Source organism: Rattus norvegicus, chromosome 16 (genome assembly GCF_021556685.1).
Source record: "Rattus norvegicus strain SHRSP/BbbUtx chromosome 16, alternate assembly SHRSP_T2T, whole genome shotgun sequence".
NCBI lineage: Eukaryota > Metazoa > Chordata > Mammalia > Rodentia > Muridae > Rattus > Rattus norvegicus.
This window is the reverse complement of record NC_141549.1, coordinates 64,084,366-64,100,506: the sequence shown is the minus strand read 5'-3', so window position 1 is coordinate 64,100,506 and position 16,141 is coordinate 64,084,366. Positions and strand designations below refer to the sequence as shown.

The window sequence follows — 16,141 nt, the reverse complement described above, 5'->3', positions numbered from 1 at the left end:
AACATTTGCACTATGATTCTTAACAGTAGCACAATCACAGCTATGAAGTAGGAACAAAGTAATGTTATGGCTGGGGGTCAGCACAAGGTGAGGAAGTGTATTAGAGGGCCTCAGCCTTAGGGAGGTTGAGAACCACTGCTCTCGCCTGTTCAAACCCTTGCTAACGTAGGCTACTACTGTTCATCCTGTCCCAGGATGCGGGGACCTGTGCTTCCATCCATGCATCCATGTTACCTACTTCACCTCTACTCCATCCGCCTGCTGTCTGAGCAGGAAGTCCCTTCATGTCCCCTCATACTGCTGCAGTCCCAAGGGCTGCTTCAGTGACTTCCAAGCACACTGGACTCTACCAACAGGTTCGCCACCCTGTCTGCTTAGGACAGGAGACCCGTCAATACGCAGCTATGAGTGCCTCAGTGCTGGACAGAGTGACAGAATCCAGCTCACTCCAATGGCTCTCACTGTCTTCATAATCTCGGTTGACATAATGAGAGGAGACTTACTGTGAGAGCTCGGCAGTTTCCTCATCGTAGATCTTCTTCCTCTCAGACAGCTCATCCGGCAGGTATTTCACTATTAAGTCCTCCAATAGCTGCGTGACGCAGTACCTCCTGTCTGCCAGGTACTAAAAGACACAATTATTTCCCACTCCAGTAGGTGCTGCCTACAGTAGAAAGCGGGCAGAGCTTAACTGAGAGGTCAGGGCCCTTGTTATAGACCAACACACTGGATTCTAACTGCATTTAATGTACGAGGGGAACCCTGCAGTTCAAGTAGCTACACAATAAACCTGCCTGGGCCTCGGCTCCATCGTGAGGCTGGAGACACAGCTGGACACCCCCACCCGCCCCCACACACACACCCTGCTGTGTAGGAAGTGCCCTGTCATGAGCACAAATCTTTTGTTGCCAGCAGCCAGCCTGGCCCCTGCCATCTCCCATGGCACAAGCAAATTTCTAAGAAGCAGAAAGTTTATATGGAGAAGAAAGGAATGCACTTGCCTTCTTTCAGAAAGTCAAAACAACTGCTGTTTTGTCTATTTCAAAGATAAATCTCTACATAGGATTTTCCGCTGGGAGCGCTGTTGCCTTTTCTGTGAGATAAGGTCTTATGGTGTAGCTCAGGCTGGCCTGCAAACCGAGGTTCTCCCACCTCAGCTCCCCAAGTATTAGAATTAGAGGCCTATGCCTCCACTCTGCACATTTAATCTTTAAGTTTTCCTCTGATGTTGCTATCAGTCAGACTTCAACAGCTGCTGCTTTTCCTGTGTGCTCTATCCCCACCTCTGTTCACCCGGTACATCTGTGCTCCCTTCACAGACTCCGAAAAGTGGCTGTCCACATTCAGCAACAACGACGACGACGACGACGACAATGACAAAAGCCCACCTCTCCTGTCTAAGCAAGCTCTCTCAGGTCAGGATCTGACTGCATGTTTCATGATGTCTTCCTTAATCCCCTTTACCTTACACTGTGTATTTGGCTGTTTTTAGACAGAACATGGAAGAGCCTGCCTGTCATGCCTGCCCTGTACCACATGGGTGTGGAGCATAAGTCTGCGTAATCAGAGTGAGAGCTGCTTAGGCTCAGAGTACACGGATGGACAGAAACACACATGCATTAAGTAAAGTAAATAAAATAAAGTAGTCATCTTGGGAGAAGGGTCTCAAAGAGTCCCTCCATCTACAGAGCCAACAGAAATAGCAGCTGTGTCAAGCTGTACTGAAGGACAGACACAGTGGGAAATTTAGGAGGTAGGGAAGGTGGCCATGGTGGCCATGGAAGCGGTTTCCAACCTTGACTAGGAAGGTCTGTGGAAATACAGACTGCTAAGACCCACCCAAGGGTTCTGGCTCAGGGTGTTAGGTGGAATCTGAGAATCAGAAGTTCTTAGATGATCTGTGGACACCCTGGAAGACGTAGGGACTCCTTTCACAACAAAGAGAGGGGCATGAATGGACTCCGCTAGACTGTGTGTGTGTAGACAGCAGGAGTTTATCGTGAGCCCAACCACATTACGGACTTTGTATGAGCAGCCCTCTAACTGCTTTCTGTTAAATTAATAAAGATTTCTGGAAAACTGGATGCTCACACAGTTATAGCTGATAGAATATTGTCTTATGTCATTGGCAGGGAGTCGAGATCTGTAGAATATTATAAAAATATTGCCATGAATCCAGCAATTCGGCTTCCAGGAATGTAGCTAAGGACATCATCAAGTAGCTGCACTCCTCAGTTTACAAAGGCACAGTTTTTGTACAGAGGGGCAGACGAGCCCGTAAGCTCTGTAACGGGGAGACGCTGCTACTTCCCACCAAACTGCTGCAAAGCTCACGGCTTTAAACCACACTTACTGGGCAAATGAAGACAGGAAAATGCAGGCAGGAAATATGCAAGCATATCAGTGTTATTTTCAAATTATATACTATTAAATCCACATATAATCTGTACTTTACTAACGCTACAACATAAGCTATCATCAACGCTGGAAACGGGATATTTTTAAACAGCTAGTTATATATTCAAACAGTACCTTCAAGGTTTTCCTTCAAACTCCTAGTTATTAAAAGACAAAGTATTTCCAAATGCAAGTACTGCATTAGCTAGTTCACTTGAAAACAGTCATAGCACAGAATAAACTCTGGGGAAAACAGCATGTTTACTATACTTTATCCCAAAATGCCAAGTCCTCGTCACAACTGGGAGACCCTTCAAGGGTAACTTTACTTTAGATTTCCTGACTTAGCAAACACTGTATGGATGTGTGCACTTCACTTGTATGTGTATGTGTGTACATGTGTGAGCTTGTGCATGTTTTCAACACACCAGCTTGTTATCTAACATACATATGGAATGCAGCAACATGTACTGTGTTTTCTGTGTAAGTATTTTTATAGGGGTTGAATTTATTTTTAACACATGAATGGTGGCGGAGGCTTTTCTCTGCACACAATACTATAATCACCACAGGGAGCCGTGTGCCTCTGGGTGCTCTCTGGGTAACTGAAGTTACACAGCACCACGAGGCTGGATCCTGAGACAGAGGGGCCAGGAGATGGCACTGCCACTGTCTTTCCCATTACGGGGGCTCGTGCTGACCTCTGGCAGGACGCTGCCTGCTCTCTCTGTCTTTTGCCACCACTTCCTAGAGCTACTGTTCCCAGTGCAACAAGCATTGGTCACGGGGCCTCCGTAAGTCTTAGTTAATTAAACATATGGGAACCAGTCCCTCAGCCACCTAGCCACAGTTCAAGAGCTTGAGTAGATACATGTGGCTGGCGGCCACCAACTGGACAGGAAAGCCGGACCGTCTACCATGCAGGAGGTTCTCCAGGACAGCAGCTCCGGGCATTAAGGGATGTGAACAGGCCTCAGGTCTGGGTGAGATGCAGGGCAGCGGAATCCCCTCAGTGGCATCATCACTACAACTCAACACCTTCCCCGGAGCAACGAGTCAGCTGTATTTCTTTTATTAAAAAACAAACTCAATGGTTCCTTGTCTCACAATGTTGGGTCAGGATTTTTCTTTTAAAAAATGTTTACCTTACTACTTCTTATTTTTTATTTTATCTTTTCCCTCTTTTTACCCTACAAGTCCTTTGTGGCTTCCAGTTTAGCATTTTGCATGGGATCCCTGGAAAAGCTGCAGACAAGTGGACCCGTTACTCTGCCTTTTCCTGGGCTCTTTGCCTTCGGCTTGTTTGTTTTGTCCCATTCTGATGTGTTAGCTTTTGTTTTACAATATCATATTATACTAACTATATTTTCCTATTATCCCTTAAAACCGAACAAAAACAAACCAACCAACCATCCAAAGGACTTGGTTCGTAGATCCCATGTCCTCCCAGCTCTCAGTCCGTCTTCTCCTAAATAACACGGCTAATCAGCAGTGTGCTGCTCTTGGTCAGCAGGGATGTGCAATTCACCTCACTTTGAAAATGAAACCACACTTTCCATGGCTGAACACAAACCAAGCCATGCTCCCAAACTCAGGACCAATAAACAGACACTCGTGTGCGTTTACCTCTTTTAAGCTTTCTTTGCAGAGGGGACAATATGGAGCATGATCTAAGCAACGCTCAAGACAATTCTTGCAGAATGAGTGTCCACAAGGGGTTGTTACTGGCTCAAAAAACAACCTGAAATCAAACACAGTACACATTAGCTTTCACACCAGGAGCCTGCATGTCAGAAAAGCTTCCATTAATAATGGACTATAACATAAATTAGAGCAGTGGTTCTCAACCTGTCGGTCAAGACCCCTTTGAGTCATACATCTCAGATATCCTGCATATCAGATACTACAACTCATAACAGAAGCAAAATTACAATTATGACATATCGATGAAAATTTTATGGTTGGGATCACCATACCACGAGGAAATATAAAGGGTCACAGTATTAGGAGGGTTGAGAACCACTGGTTTAGAGGGGGCAGGAGGCCAAGGTGAGAGAAGAGATGGGGAAGAGGGCAATGCTAACAGTACTGTGGCCTCCTGCACCTTCTGAAAGACCTCGAACAACAAAGGTACCCTTCCAGGGGCCCAGAACTGCACTGACTACTGTAGTCACCACTGGATGGACACACGGGGCTACCAAACCCTTAAGCAGTGGCTGAGTCAGGAAGGCAAGCCAAGTAAATGCAGACTCAAAGACAGAGCAAACGACGTATGTCATTGGTGATCTTTAGATTTCGATACAGTCTCATCAAGTTAAAAATGGTCCTTAATAGTTTGATTAAAGCCTTTCTACATAAAAGACACTAAAGGATACACTCAGCAAACTCTGATGGCACCAGAATAAGGTTGTGGCCTTCTGCACCTCCTGAAAGACCTCGAACATGATACAACCTATTTCTTTGCATATTAACTTTCAAGTTCACGTTAGGGAAAAAATGATCTAACCTGGCATGGTGGCACGTATTTAATTCCAGTATCTTAATCCTAGCACTCAGGAAGATGGGGCACGACAATCATAAGTTCAAAACCAGCACAGGCTAACAGCTACCCCCTGCATTACTGAAGACACACACAGTGAGCCAGGCACTTGTGATGCTTGTAATCCCAGCACTCAGTGGGAGGCAGGAGCAGGTGGATCTCATGCGTTCAAGGACACCCTGATCTATGCAGTCAGTTCCAGGACAGCCAGGGCCACCCAGATCCTGTGTTGTGCAAACACTGGCCCCATTTTCTCAAGGCAAGTTCTGAGATTCAGAGGTCAGTCTCCTCAAAATCGGAAAAAGCTAAAGCTAGGACTAAAACTCCATCTTCTGATCCTTAGCCCAACATTGTTAGTTATTCTTACCTAGCCTCACCTTTATACTAACACTAGTTACGCCAACATAATCATCTTTATGAAATCTGACACACTCACCTCATACAGAGAGAACACTCGAAGTCTGAGACATCTATTAGTTCTTCTGGGATGTCACCATAAGCTATTGAGAACATACAGTCTTCCCCGGGAGATTCTAATCAAATAAAGCAGACAGGGTTTTACTTTTGGGGGAAGAGGTTCCAAGGCCACTCTGAGTCATTACTTCCCTGGGGTAATGCAGAATGAAAGCCTCACCACCTTGCTTTTTGAGCTTATTCCTCCCGTCCTCGTTAATGATCACATCCTGTTCTAAGAGAGACAGCTTCCTTTTCAGCAGAGCGCCTTTTCCCTGAGCGCACAGTACGGGTTCCGAGCACACGCGCTTTAAGCCATCCTCCCTGGCAGGCACTGCTGCTGCACTGATGGCTTGTGCGGACTGAGCGCGGTTTAGGCTTCCCTTGACAGGCTCTGAGGCATCCTCCGCTTGTTCTTCAGTCTGTGGAAACGATAAACAGAGGCAACTCTCTCTGTTCACTGTCCTTTATTCCTCTTGCCAAGAAGAAAACTGGAATGGAGATTTCAACTCCTTATACTATGCACTTGAAAACTAGCTTAACAGATTAAACCAGGCAGGTAACTGATTTTTGTCAGTATGTATAGAGCCTTAGGTATCACGCTGACTGACGTCACAGCACTGTTTAGAGCAGTAGTTCTGACGCAGATGCTCCTGGACGGAGAATAAAATACTTGTAACTATGTGCATGTTCTAAGACACTGTAAGTTTTCTGCCAGTTAAGTGACCCAAAATGGTGGTCAGTGAGCACTGACAGTATGTAGAGAGCTTTAGTCTGAATCAAATGCTACAGACAAGATCCTGTTACTATAACTAGATAGGCAACACACACTTAAGCAGGTTCTGAAGCTTGACACTGAGAAAGTGGGGGTCTCAGCTGTAAGGAGGTGGGTGCAGGGAGCAAACATCATCCTCCACCCCTTACCTGCTTCAGGCCAAGCTCAGGAGGGGAGTGTGGCTGTTCCATTACTGACGGAAAACCAAGAGGTTTGCTTTTAGTACACGGTAACGAACTCCAGGAAGACCCCTTCAGGCCTTCCTTTACGTTTTCAGGTGACAGTAAGTCACACAGAATCTGTAAGAAATACAAAAATAGAAGAGAAGACATATACCATCTGGTGAAGAACAACAATATAAGCTTGCCTATTCAAATTCTGGGAGGTGTTTATAGCAGACACTATTTTTAATGATCAGGAAAGAAATCGATATATTTTTAAGTTTTACGAACCAAGGTATATCATTTCCAGGAAAAAAAGGGGGGCGAGGAAGGTTTAAACCTTTGAAAGGAAGGCATAAAGTAGCTTAAGAAGGTACCCAAGGGGATGGCTAGCTTTTCAAATATAAGAATTATAAATCAAGGAAGAGGTTTTCAGAGAGGTGGAACTATTTAATCTATTAGTAAGCCCTACTCTGTCAGGAGGTCAAGGTGCCCACAACAGTGCATTGTCTGTTGTGTTTGTCTGAACCTAAGAACGTGGACTAAAACACAACACTCTAAAGGCCCCGTGTTTACACGGAACGTAGCCTGTCACTGACCAGCCACCCGTCCGGTGGCCTCCGCTGCTGAATACTTGCTTGGGAGCAAACAGCAGCTGCCCTCCCACCCCTGGAGCTCAAAGGCAGCTGGCTGCACCGTAAAACTTCCTGGTGCTCGAGCAAGCACTAAATCCCAATCAATCACATAATCCCAATCACATAAACAGGTTTAGTCAGGACAGAGGGAACAAGTGGCTAAATGAAAACAGGGTGTTTTATAAAACGCCATGTTTCTCTGTGCAGCGGGGTACTTCCTAAACTCTAGGTCTGGGGGTTAAGCTTCTTGGGTGTACCATCACTCAAACACATAGAATTTGGTTATCTGCAAATCAGTGTAAGGAAACAGTGTGAATAGAATAAGTCTTCATAGGTCCTCAGGCCATAATTCACTTAATAGGAAGCTATGTGGGGCCCAGGAATGTAGCTCATTGGTAAAGAGTCCATACAAAGAAAACATACATTGCTACCCTAGCACCGCAATACCTCTCCTATGTATTTGCAATGAGAGGCTTTGACAAGACAGTAAACAGCAGCAACTCCATCCAACCTTCCAAAACCACCGTGAAAACAACAGATGAAGATTACTGCCAACAGCAACAACACAACAACAACACAACAACACAACAACACAATAACACAACAACAACACAACATCAACACAACAACACAACAACACAATAACACAATAACACAACAACACAACAACAACAACAACAACACAATACAACAGCAACACAACAACAACACAACAACCACCACCACCGCATGGGATTGGTACAGAGACAGATAGGCAAATCAATGAAATAGAATCAAAGCTCCAGAAATAAATCCACACACCACCTGTGGACACTTGATTTTTGATAAAGAAGCCCAAACCATACAGTGGAAAAAAGAAAGCATCAACACATGGTGCTGGTCTAACTGGATGTCTGCATGTAGAAGAATGCAGATAGATTCATACCTATCACCTGCACCAAACTCAAGTCCAAGTGGATCGAGGACCTCCCATAAAACTGGATACACTAAATCTCATAGAAGAAAATGTACAAAACAGCCTCAAACTCTTAGGCACGGGTGAAATTTCCTGAACAGAACACCAATGGCTGAGGTTCTAAGCTCAACAATTGATAAATGGGACCCCATGAACTGAAAAGCTTCTGTAAGGCACAGGACACTGTCAATAGGACAAAACAGCAATCTGGGAAATTGGGAAAGGATCCTTACCAAGCCTACATCCAACAGAGGGCTAATATCTAAAATATATAAAGAACTCAAGAAGTTAAAACTCCAAGAACTCAGGTAACCCAATTAAAAATGGATACAGAGCAAAACAGAAATCTCAACAGAGAAATCTCAAATGACCAAGAAGCACCTAAAGAAATACTCAACATCCTTAGTCATCAGGGAATGTAAATGACCCTGAGATTCTACCTTACACCAATCAGAATGGCTAAGATCAAGGACTCAGGTCAGAGCTCATGCTGGAGAGGATGTGGAGAGAGGGCAACACTCCTCCTTTACTGGTGGGATTGCACATTGGTACAACCACTCTGAAAGTCAGTCTGGAGGGTTCTAGAAAATTGGAAATAGTTCTACCTGAAGACCCAGGTATATACCACTCCTGGGCATATACCCAAAAGATGTTCCACCATACCACAAGGAAATGGTGCTCCACTATGTTCACAGCAGCCTTATTCATAATAGCCAGAAGCTGGAAACAACCCAGAGATCCCTCAACAAAAGAAATGAAACAGAAAACGTGGTTCATTTATACAATGGAATACTCAGCTGTTAAAAAACAAGGACATCATGAATTCTGCAGGCAAATGGATGAAACTAAGAAATATCACCCTGAGTGAGGTAACCCAGACCCAAAGGACATACATGGTATGTACTCACTGATAAGTAGACATTAGCCATAAAGCACAGGATACCCATAATGTGCCCCACAGACCCTAAGAAGTTAAGCAAGAAGGAAGGCCCAAGACAGAATGCTTGACCCAGATGCTGTGGCAGCTTGCCTAGAGCTAACTGTTGGTTTTGCTTTGTTTATTTTTCACAATGGCATGTTAAAAGCTCTGATCCACTCTAAAGCTTCCTATTTAACTTGGTTTGATCCACTCTTTCCTCTGAAGTCCTTCGATCATGGACTCCTTCCCTCCCTTGCTGTCTACTAAAATAACAGCTGTGTCAGTCATCACAGGGCGACTTATGGACAAAGGTGTGTGGAGTGCTGAGATGAACTAGGCAAACCAAGCTGAAAGGGACAGCACTTAACCATGGAAGGCAAAAGGCCTGAATTTTCCAGCGTAACGTCTCAAAGCAGACAAACAGCAGAGGAAGGTGCCTATTTAACATATCACATCAGAGCTGGCCTCCAGGTTCTCCCAGCATCCCTCAGACCCTACCTATTACAGGGCTGCATAGCCTGCCTCCGCCCTGACCCCTCCAGCCGGGGCCGGGCTGCACTGCCCCTGCGCAGGTAAAGTGGTACCTTTTCTACTTGCAGCTTTGCAGGTGCGAAGTCTTCATCAAGGGCCAAGCACTGAAGGAAGAGCTGTAAGGCGTCGCCCAGGAACCCGGCGTCCTGCAGGACTTTCCCTTTCCTGAAGTAGACCTTCGACAAAGCACAACCAAACTTCATGTACAGAGCTGTTTATCCAGACCCCCGAGGGAAGGAAGGGCTCTCGATCTGCAGACTCTGCAACTGAGCCACTCTGAGAAGGATCATGCACGTGGTGCCCTAGCTGCTACTCCAAAGTCCAAAGAGGTACCCGAGTGAGGAAATTGAGGCCACAAAATGATCTTCACTGGACAGACTACTGATTCAAACACTTGTTTGGTGTGTGTGTGTGCGTGGGTAGGCATGAGGGTGCCCAAGAAGGCAGAAGAGGGTGTCTGGATCCCCCGGGTGTCTATGAGCACCCTCTATGGGTGCTGGAAATTAAATTCATGTCCTCTGGAAAAGCAGTAAGCAATCTTAACTGCCAAACTCCCTAAACCACCAATTTAAAGGTTACTCATACAACGGCAGTTATTTGAGGGGAACATAAAATAACATGTATATTTACTGACTTTAACATGTATCAAAAGCATGTGTTAAAACTCATGTAAATACTCTCCTCTTAAAGTCAGGACAAGTGATATTACTACTTAAACTATGAGTGACTTCTTTTAATACATTTAACAGATCATTAGCAGTGATTAAGTAATTTTATTACAATTTAAATAATTACCTTATAACTATTAGTAACAAAGAACCTAGGTAAGTTTTAAGTCATTATCTTGTAGTTCTTGGCAAACGATAATTGAGTAGCAATTTCAAATGTGTCTAATGAGTAACCTGTATAGGTAAACAATCAAACAACGCCAACTGGGGCAGGTTATAGATTCAGGCCAAGACACAGTGCTTATATTATCTACAGAACATGAGGGGACTATGGTAATCAATTAACCAGATTCTGTGCTACAAATTATCTGCAGTTAAAATTATTTCCTCAGTTCCAATATACTCTCTCTTGCTTATACTTGCAAATGTATAAGCTATATATATATAAACCATTGAAATATCTGTGATTGAAATTCCTTGTTTCATCAAGAATTCAAGCTGGGTGGGTGGTGGTAGTGCACAACTTTAATCCCAGCACACAGGAGGCAGAGGCAAGTAGATCTCTGTGAGTTTGAGGCCAGCCACTCTGGGGTGTGTGTGTGTGTGTGTGTGTGTGTGTGTGTGTGTGTGTGTGTGTGTGTGTGTGTGTGTAAAAACCACCTAGGCAAGGCCAACTTCTGTAAACCGACTGTCTGGTTGCTTGGACACCGTCAGCATCTTGCAGTCCAGGACTACGCTTTCTCCATTACCGAACTCGTTCAGTAAGTCGGCTTTGAACCTGTCTTTATAATGCATCAAGCTGAAATTTTTATTTAATAGTTTATATGTTATTTTTCTGTGTCATGAATTGTTTGATCTTAGGAAACAAAGGTTTGGCTTCTTTCCCCTACAACCAATTTTTTTCTGACAATACAATTTGCTTAATTTTGCCCCCTACAAGCGTGGTGTGAAGGTGGGCCTGGGGGGACTGGGAAGTGAGTGTGACTGGGATGCATTAGGTAAAATTCTCCAGTAACTGACAAAAATACTAGGTTGTGGAAAAAAACTACTCATCTAACTTAATTTCCAGAAAGCTACGTATTTCTTTCCAGAAATGATCCTTTTATGTGTATGTGTGCTCATGTGTAGGAGAGTGTACACAGAGACCAGAGGCCAACCTCTGGCCCCACTCTTCAGACCCCACCTCATGAGCTGCAGGGCTCTACCTGGCTCAGCCTCCCTGGCACTTGGACTGCAGACCTCCACCAGGACATCTGGCTTTCTTGTATGTTCTGAGACTTGAACTCATGCCTTGAAGCTTGTGGTGAACATAACGTCACTCACTTAGCTCCACCCTATGTATTCATCAGAAGCCGACCATCGACTGTTAAGACCTGTACCTGTAACTGAAGTTCGTCACGGCTGCCAAGTTAACAGCTATACAAAGTGAACGGCCATTTACCTCGGGCCAGTTGGGAAGCTGAAAGAGAACTGCATTTAGATCCTCTAAGGCTGCTTTAAACTCCTGCAGGCCGGCGTAGGACTCCGCTCTGTAGATTTTGAGAGTCAGGTCACTCGGCTCTGAAATAAGCATTTCACAGGGATACTGTTATTTTACAAAGACAACTCTAGTCATTTATAAAATATCACCATACTAGCTTAAGAAAAAGCTTGTGATTCCAAAATTAAAAACTGCCAATTAAAGTTTACAAAGCAAGTACAGCATTCATGCAACACACTTCATAGGTCAATACTTGAACAGAAATTTTTTGATAAGATTATTTTAGTAGTGAGAGTTACAATAAGAATACTAGTAATGTTTTATGATAAAAAATTCTTATTAGAACTACTTTTTTCAAAAAAAAAAGGACTCTATAAAGATTTTCAAGCCATCTCACATGTTTAGAAAACTTGCCTTTAAAAAACTTTATTTTAATTAAAATAGAATTATATTACTCAGCCCCTGAAATTTAATTTATAAATCATTGTTTATAAAAACAAAAACACTTCAGAAAGTCTCAGTGATAGGAAAGGGAGCAGCACTCAGTCCTTTGAGTGCCCGGGTCCTCATTCTAAGGACAAAGGGCTGGCTGGCCTGAGCTAGTTTGTAAGATCTTTAATTCCTAGCCATAGTGGCCTTCTACATACACAACCTTTAATCCCAGCACTCCACAGGCAGAGGCAGGCAGATCTCTGAGTCTGAGGCCAGCCTGGTCTACAGAGTGAGTTCTAGGACAGCCAGGGGCTACAGGAGGAATCCCTGTCAGAAGAAAGAAAGAGGGGAGAGGGACGAAGGGAAGGAAGGAAGGGAAGGAGGGAGGGAGGGAGGAAGGGAGGGAGCCTGCAGCCCATGAATAGGCGAGCCATGCTCCAGTGCAAGGCCACACATCCATGAATCCATGGCACACAAATTGGGCTCGGTGGGTGGAAAGAAAAAGACACAAAATAGGGAGGAGGGGTGGATGGGGGGGTAATATGGAGAAAGGGTATGACCTAAACTTGTTGCACGAAATTCTCTAAGACCTTGATAGAAGTATTTTTAAAAAGGGCATGACAAGAATTTCATGTCCTTACGAACAAAACTGTACAGAAATTTAAAAGCCCAGTGATTAACTGACCAGGAATGTAAGCGTTCCTAGAACAGAGTTTGAATCTGTGAGCTCAGGCTCCTTACTGCCTTTGAGCACCTCACAGTCTAACCTGACTACACGAGCTGCCTCAGGTGTGCTGACTGGGGAACTGGGTGTGCATGCCAACACTGTCCACAAGCGAGCCGTGAAGGTTCTGTCACCGGAGGCCTGGCGCAGGGAGTACCTACTTTACATCGAAGCTCAGGGGCTTAGCTGCCTTGGTGAGGCAGGAAGCTATCCGGCAGGAGTTCTCTGCAGACGCTCAGCTCTATTCTTGGACTCCTCAGAAGGCTCCTTCTCATTTCACATGTTTACAGCGTGTTCTCGACACGCTTGGCACACAATGTACACTCAAATCTGCCTCTCCACCTGCTAGCACTGGAGTCCAGAGTGGCTCCCTCCTGCCCCTGTCAACACTTGCTCTCTACCTGCTAGCATTGGAATCCAGAGTGGCTCCCTCCTGCCCCTGTCAGCACTTGCTCTCTAGCTGCTGGCACTGTTTGGGGAGGCTGGGGAAAGTTTTACACACGGGCTCCAGATGGTGGACACTACCAAAATGCTAGGGCGTGGCTAGAGGCTTAGAATCCAATCCAGACAGATGTGCTTCCTTGTTGGCGTCATGAATAGAACAGTTGGCCCTAGTTGGCTGACACCATGCAGCCCCCGATGCCATGCTTTCTTGGTCACCATGCATAAATATACACCATTATAAATCAAGAAGAAACTTTCCTCACTCTGACAGAGGTGGAAACGGGACCACGTTTTCTCTACGAACACTCAGCTACTTACCCCCTAAAGCAAGCTCTTAAAAGTAGGTACACTTGGTGTAAGAGAACAGGTGTGCACTGAAAGCTAGTTTAAAACTCTTGGCCAGCTCCTTGAGGGTCAAATGCTAATGGAATAATTATTCTGATGGACTCCATTGGGAAACAGTGTCAACCCCAGTGAGTTCACACCATTGTCACTTCTGAAGAGATCAGGCCCACCCCACTCAATCTCCATTCTTAATTCTACAAAGGAGCCAAGCACACTACCTCAGGCCCTTTGACTAACCAAACATAAGGAACATTTACTCTCTACATAAACTCAAGAAAGCTGACTGAGAACAGCCATCTGTCCTGGCTGCATTGTCACCCGGAAGTCAACAATGATGACCTGCCTGTACCTCACCTGACTTAAGGACCCTGGAGTAAGCAAAGCGCTTTGTCACCTGTGTCACCTGTGTCGTGGAGGGGGTGCCCTCAGGCCACTACTGCAGGTGTCCAGGGCACCAGCATGTGCCGAACACACTATGTACTGTGTTGAAAACGTCGAGATGGCATGCTTTCAGAGATGGCTAGTCATACAGAGGATCATCACCGCGGTTCTTGTAGCCTGGCAGGGGGTGCACACCTGTCACCCCAATGTTAAGGAGTCTAGATCCTGAATTAGAGGCCAGCCAGGTCTACCTGGGAAATTCTAGGATTACATGGTGGGACCTGACTACCCCCTCCCTCCCCCCCAATTAAAAAGGCAAGGCGGCCCCTAACTTGGTGATCTAATCTAGCTGTTCCCTGCCATCAGGACCAGACGCAGATCTCATTCTGTACCATTATTCACCTCTAGGGTCTGTACCCTCCGTTTTCAGTTTTCGCCCTAACTTCGCAGCCATATTCCCCTCATCCTGCTATGACTACCCTCAAGGCAGCTTGCTCTCCATCATGAAGTACTTCCACATTCTGTATTGGTGACACCGCTGATGTCCCAAATCAAAGTCATCCTGAACAAGGCCAATTCTCTTCTCTCGCCCAACTCTCCTGCCAGTGGCCCTAAGTTAGGCTTCCAGACTCTCTTCAGTCCTATTACAGAGGCTGGCTTTCTCCTGCCACTAGCCTGTCTTCACCAGCTACAAGACAGGGATGATATTGACGGCCTTACTTCTTATCAATGCCTGCTCTGTGGATGCCATTCTGTGTCATGACTCCTCCCTCTGCCCCCTCGTCCTTCCTTGTCTTAGCCCCTATGTAGCCCTCTTCTAGTCTGGATGGCTTTTCCATCCCACATGACTCATCTCACCAACCTCCTCTTAGAATGCTTCTGACGGGAGTGTCTGCCGTGATACCATTAGCATCAACAGTGTGTGTGTGAAGCCAGACTCACTGTCACCTGGGGCTGATGACAAATAATCTTTACTTAACTACGACTAAAGAGTTCTTAAAACTTTGAAAAAAATAATCCTGTGCATGAATAGAGAGCGGTGTGTACATGCCAGAGCACCCGTGTGGAGGTCAGAGGGCAACCTTGGCCATCAAGTCCTCAGCTTCTACCTAAGGGCAGGGTCTCCTCATTGTTTGTTGCATATGCCAGGCTGGCTGGCCATAGCCTAAGATTTTCATTTTCCCTTCTCACCTCACTATACAGATGCTATGAACACAGACACATGCCACTGTACCCAGCTTTATTTCAGTGTTCTGCTAGAGATTCAAACTCAGATCCTCTGCTTGCAATACCTGGTAAGGCACTGCCCCACCTCTAAAATATATTTTTATTAAACTGGGACTGGTGGCTCAGGTCTGCAAACTCAGCTACTAGGGAGGGAAGCACAAAGATCTCAAGTTCAAGGCCTGTCTAGGCAATTTAGTGAGACTCCTGTCAAAATAAAAAAAGTGGAAAGGTTCAGGATAAAAGTTGGTGTTGGACCGCTTGTCCAGCATGCATGCCGCCCTATGCCAGCAGTTCTCAAGCATTGGGTCACGACCCCCACAGGGGCCACATATCAGATAGTTACACTATGATTCATAACAGTAGCAAAATTACAGTTATGAAGTAGCAACAAAATAACTTTTATGGTCTGGGATCACCACAATGTGAAAACCTGTATTAAAGGGTCCAAGCATTAGGGAGGTTGAGAACCTCTGCTCTAGGTACAATCCGTGAAGCTTGCCCAGGCTGGTTAAGACAGATGCAAGATTCTGAACCTATAGGAGATGTGCTGCATGCTGTGTCCTTCTATATACGCACAGCATTAGAACGCAGCTACATTGGGAGACAAGTGCCGTTTCTATCATTTTCTCCAAGTCCTCAGACCTAACTCTGGCAGTGTTTGTGATCTTAGGGAAACACTAAAACCTGGCCCTTCTGAACTCCTTGGTCAGACTCTCATTTCCTCTTGCACTGGGCATTGCTCTCCTTAGACAGCTAAGCTGCTGCACAGCTCAACGATCTGGCCAGCCTGTGCCTGTGCCTGACGTGGGCTGAAGGCGCTCTCCAGTCAAGGTCCCCCATCAGTGTGCCAGTTTGCAGGGACCCACACATTAGCAGAAATCTTAAAGCTGTCTCTTTAACCCGTCTTTTTGTTCTGCTATACTGCAAGAGTTATAAAATGCATACTGGGAAATTAAAAAAACAAAGGAAATTAGGAGTTACGTTGGATATGACAGTGGTGTGTTCTGTGACTTTAACCTGGGTGGGTTGAGGGAAGACGGAGAACTTGAGGCCAGTCTGCACAAAATGAGTTCAA

The 16,141-nt window shown here is 45.3% G+C and overlaps 2 protein-coding genes across 1 annotated transcript in view; both read right to left on the bottom strand.

The window, feature by feature from the left end:
* Erich1 (glutamate-rich 1) overlaps positions 1–16,141 on the bottom strand; it is a gene marked incomplete at its 5' end in the record, with an annotated part of 52,793,804 nt that overhangs the window by 19,563,857 nt on the left and 33,213,806 nt on the right.
* Positions 1–16,141, bottom strand: part of Lonrf1 (LON peptidase N-terminal domain and ring finger 1) — a 30,491-nt gene that overhangs the window by 7,665 nt on the left and 6,685 nt on the right. Inside the window, 7 exon segments of the mRNA NM_001432814.1 lie at positions 504–625; positions 4,024–4,138; positions 5,373–5,469; positions 5,574–5,811; positions 6,314–6,463; positions 9,419–9,541; positions 11,475–11,593. Coding sequence (NP_001419743.1) covers positions 504–625; positions 4,024–4,138; positions 5,373–5,469; positions 5,574–5,811; positions 6,314–6,463; positions 9,419–9,541; positions 11,475–11,593 — 964 coding nt within the window.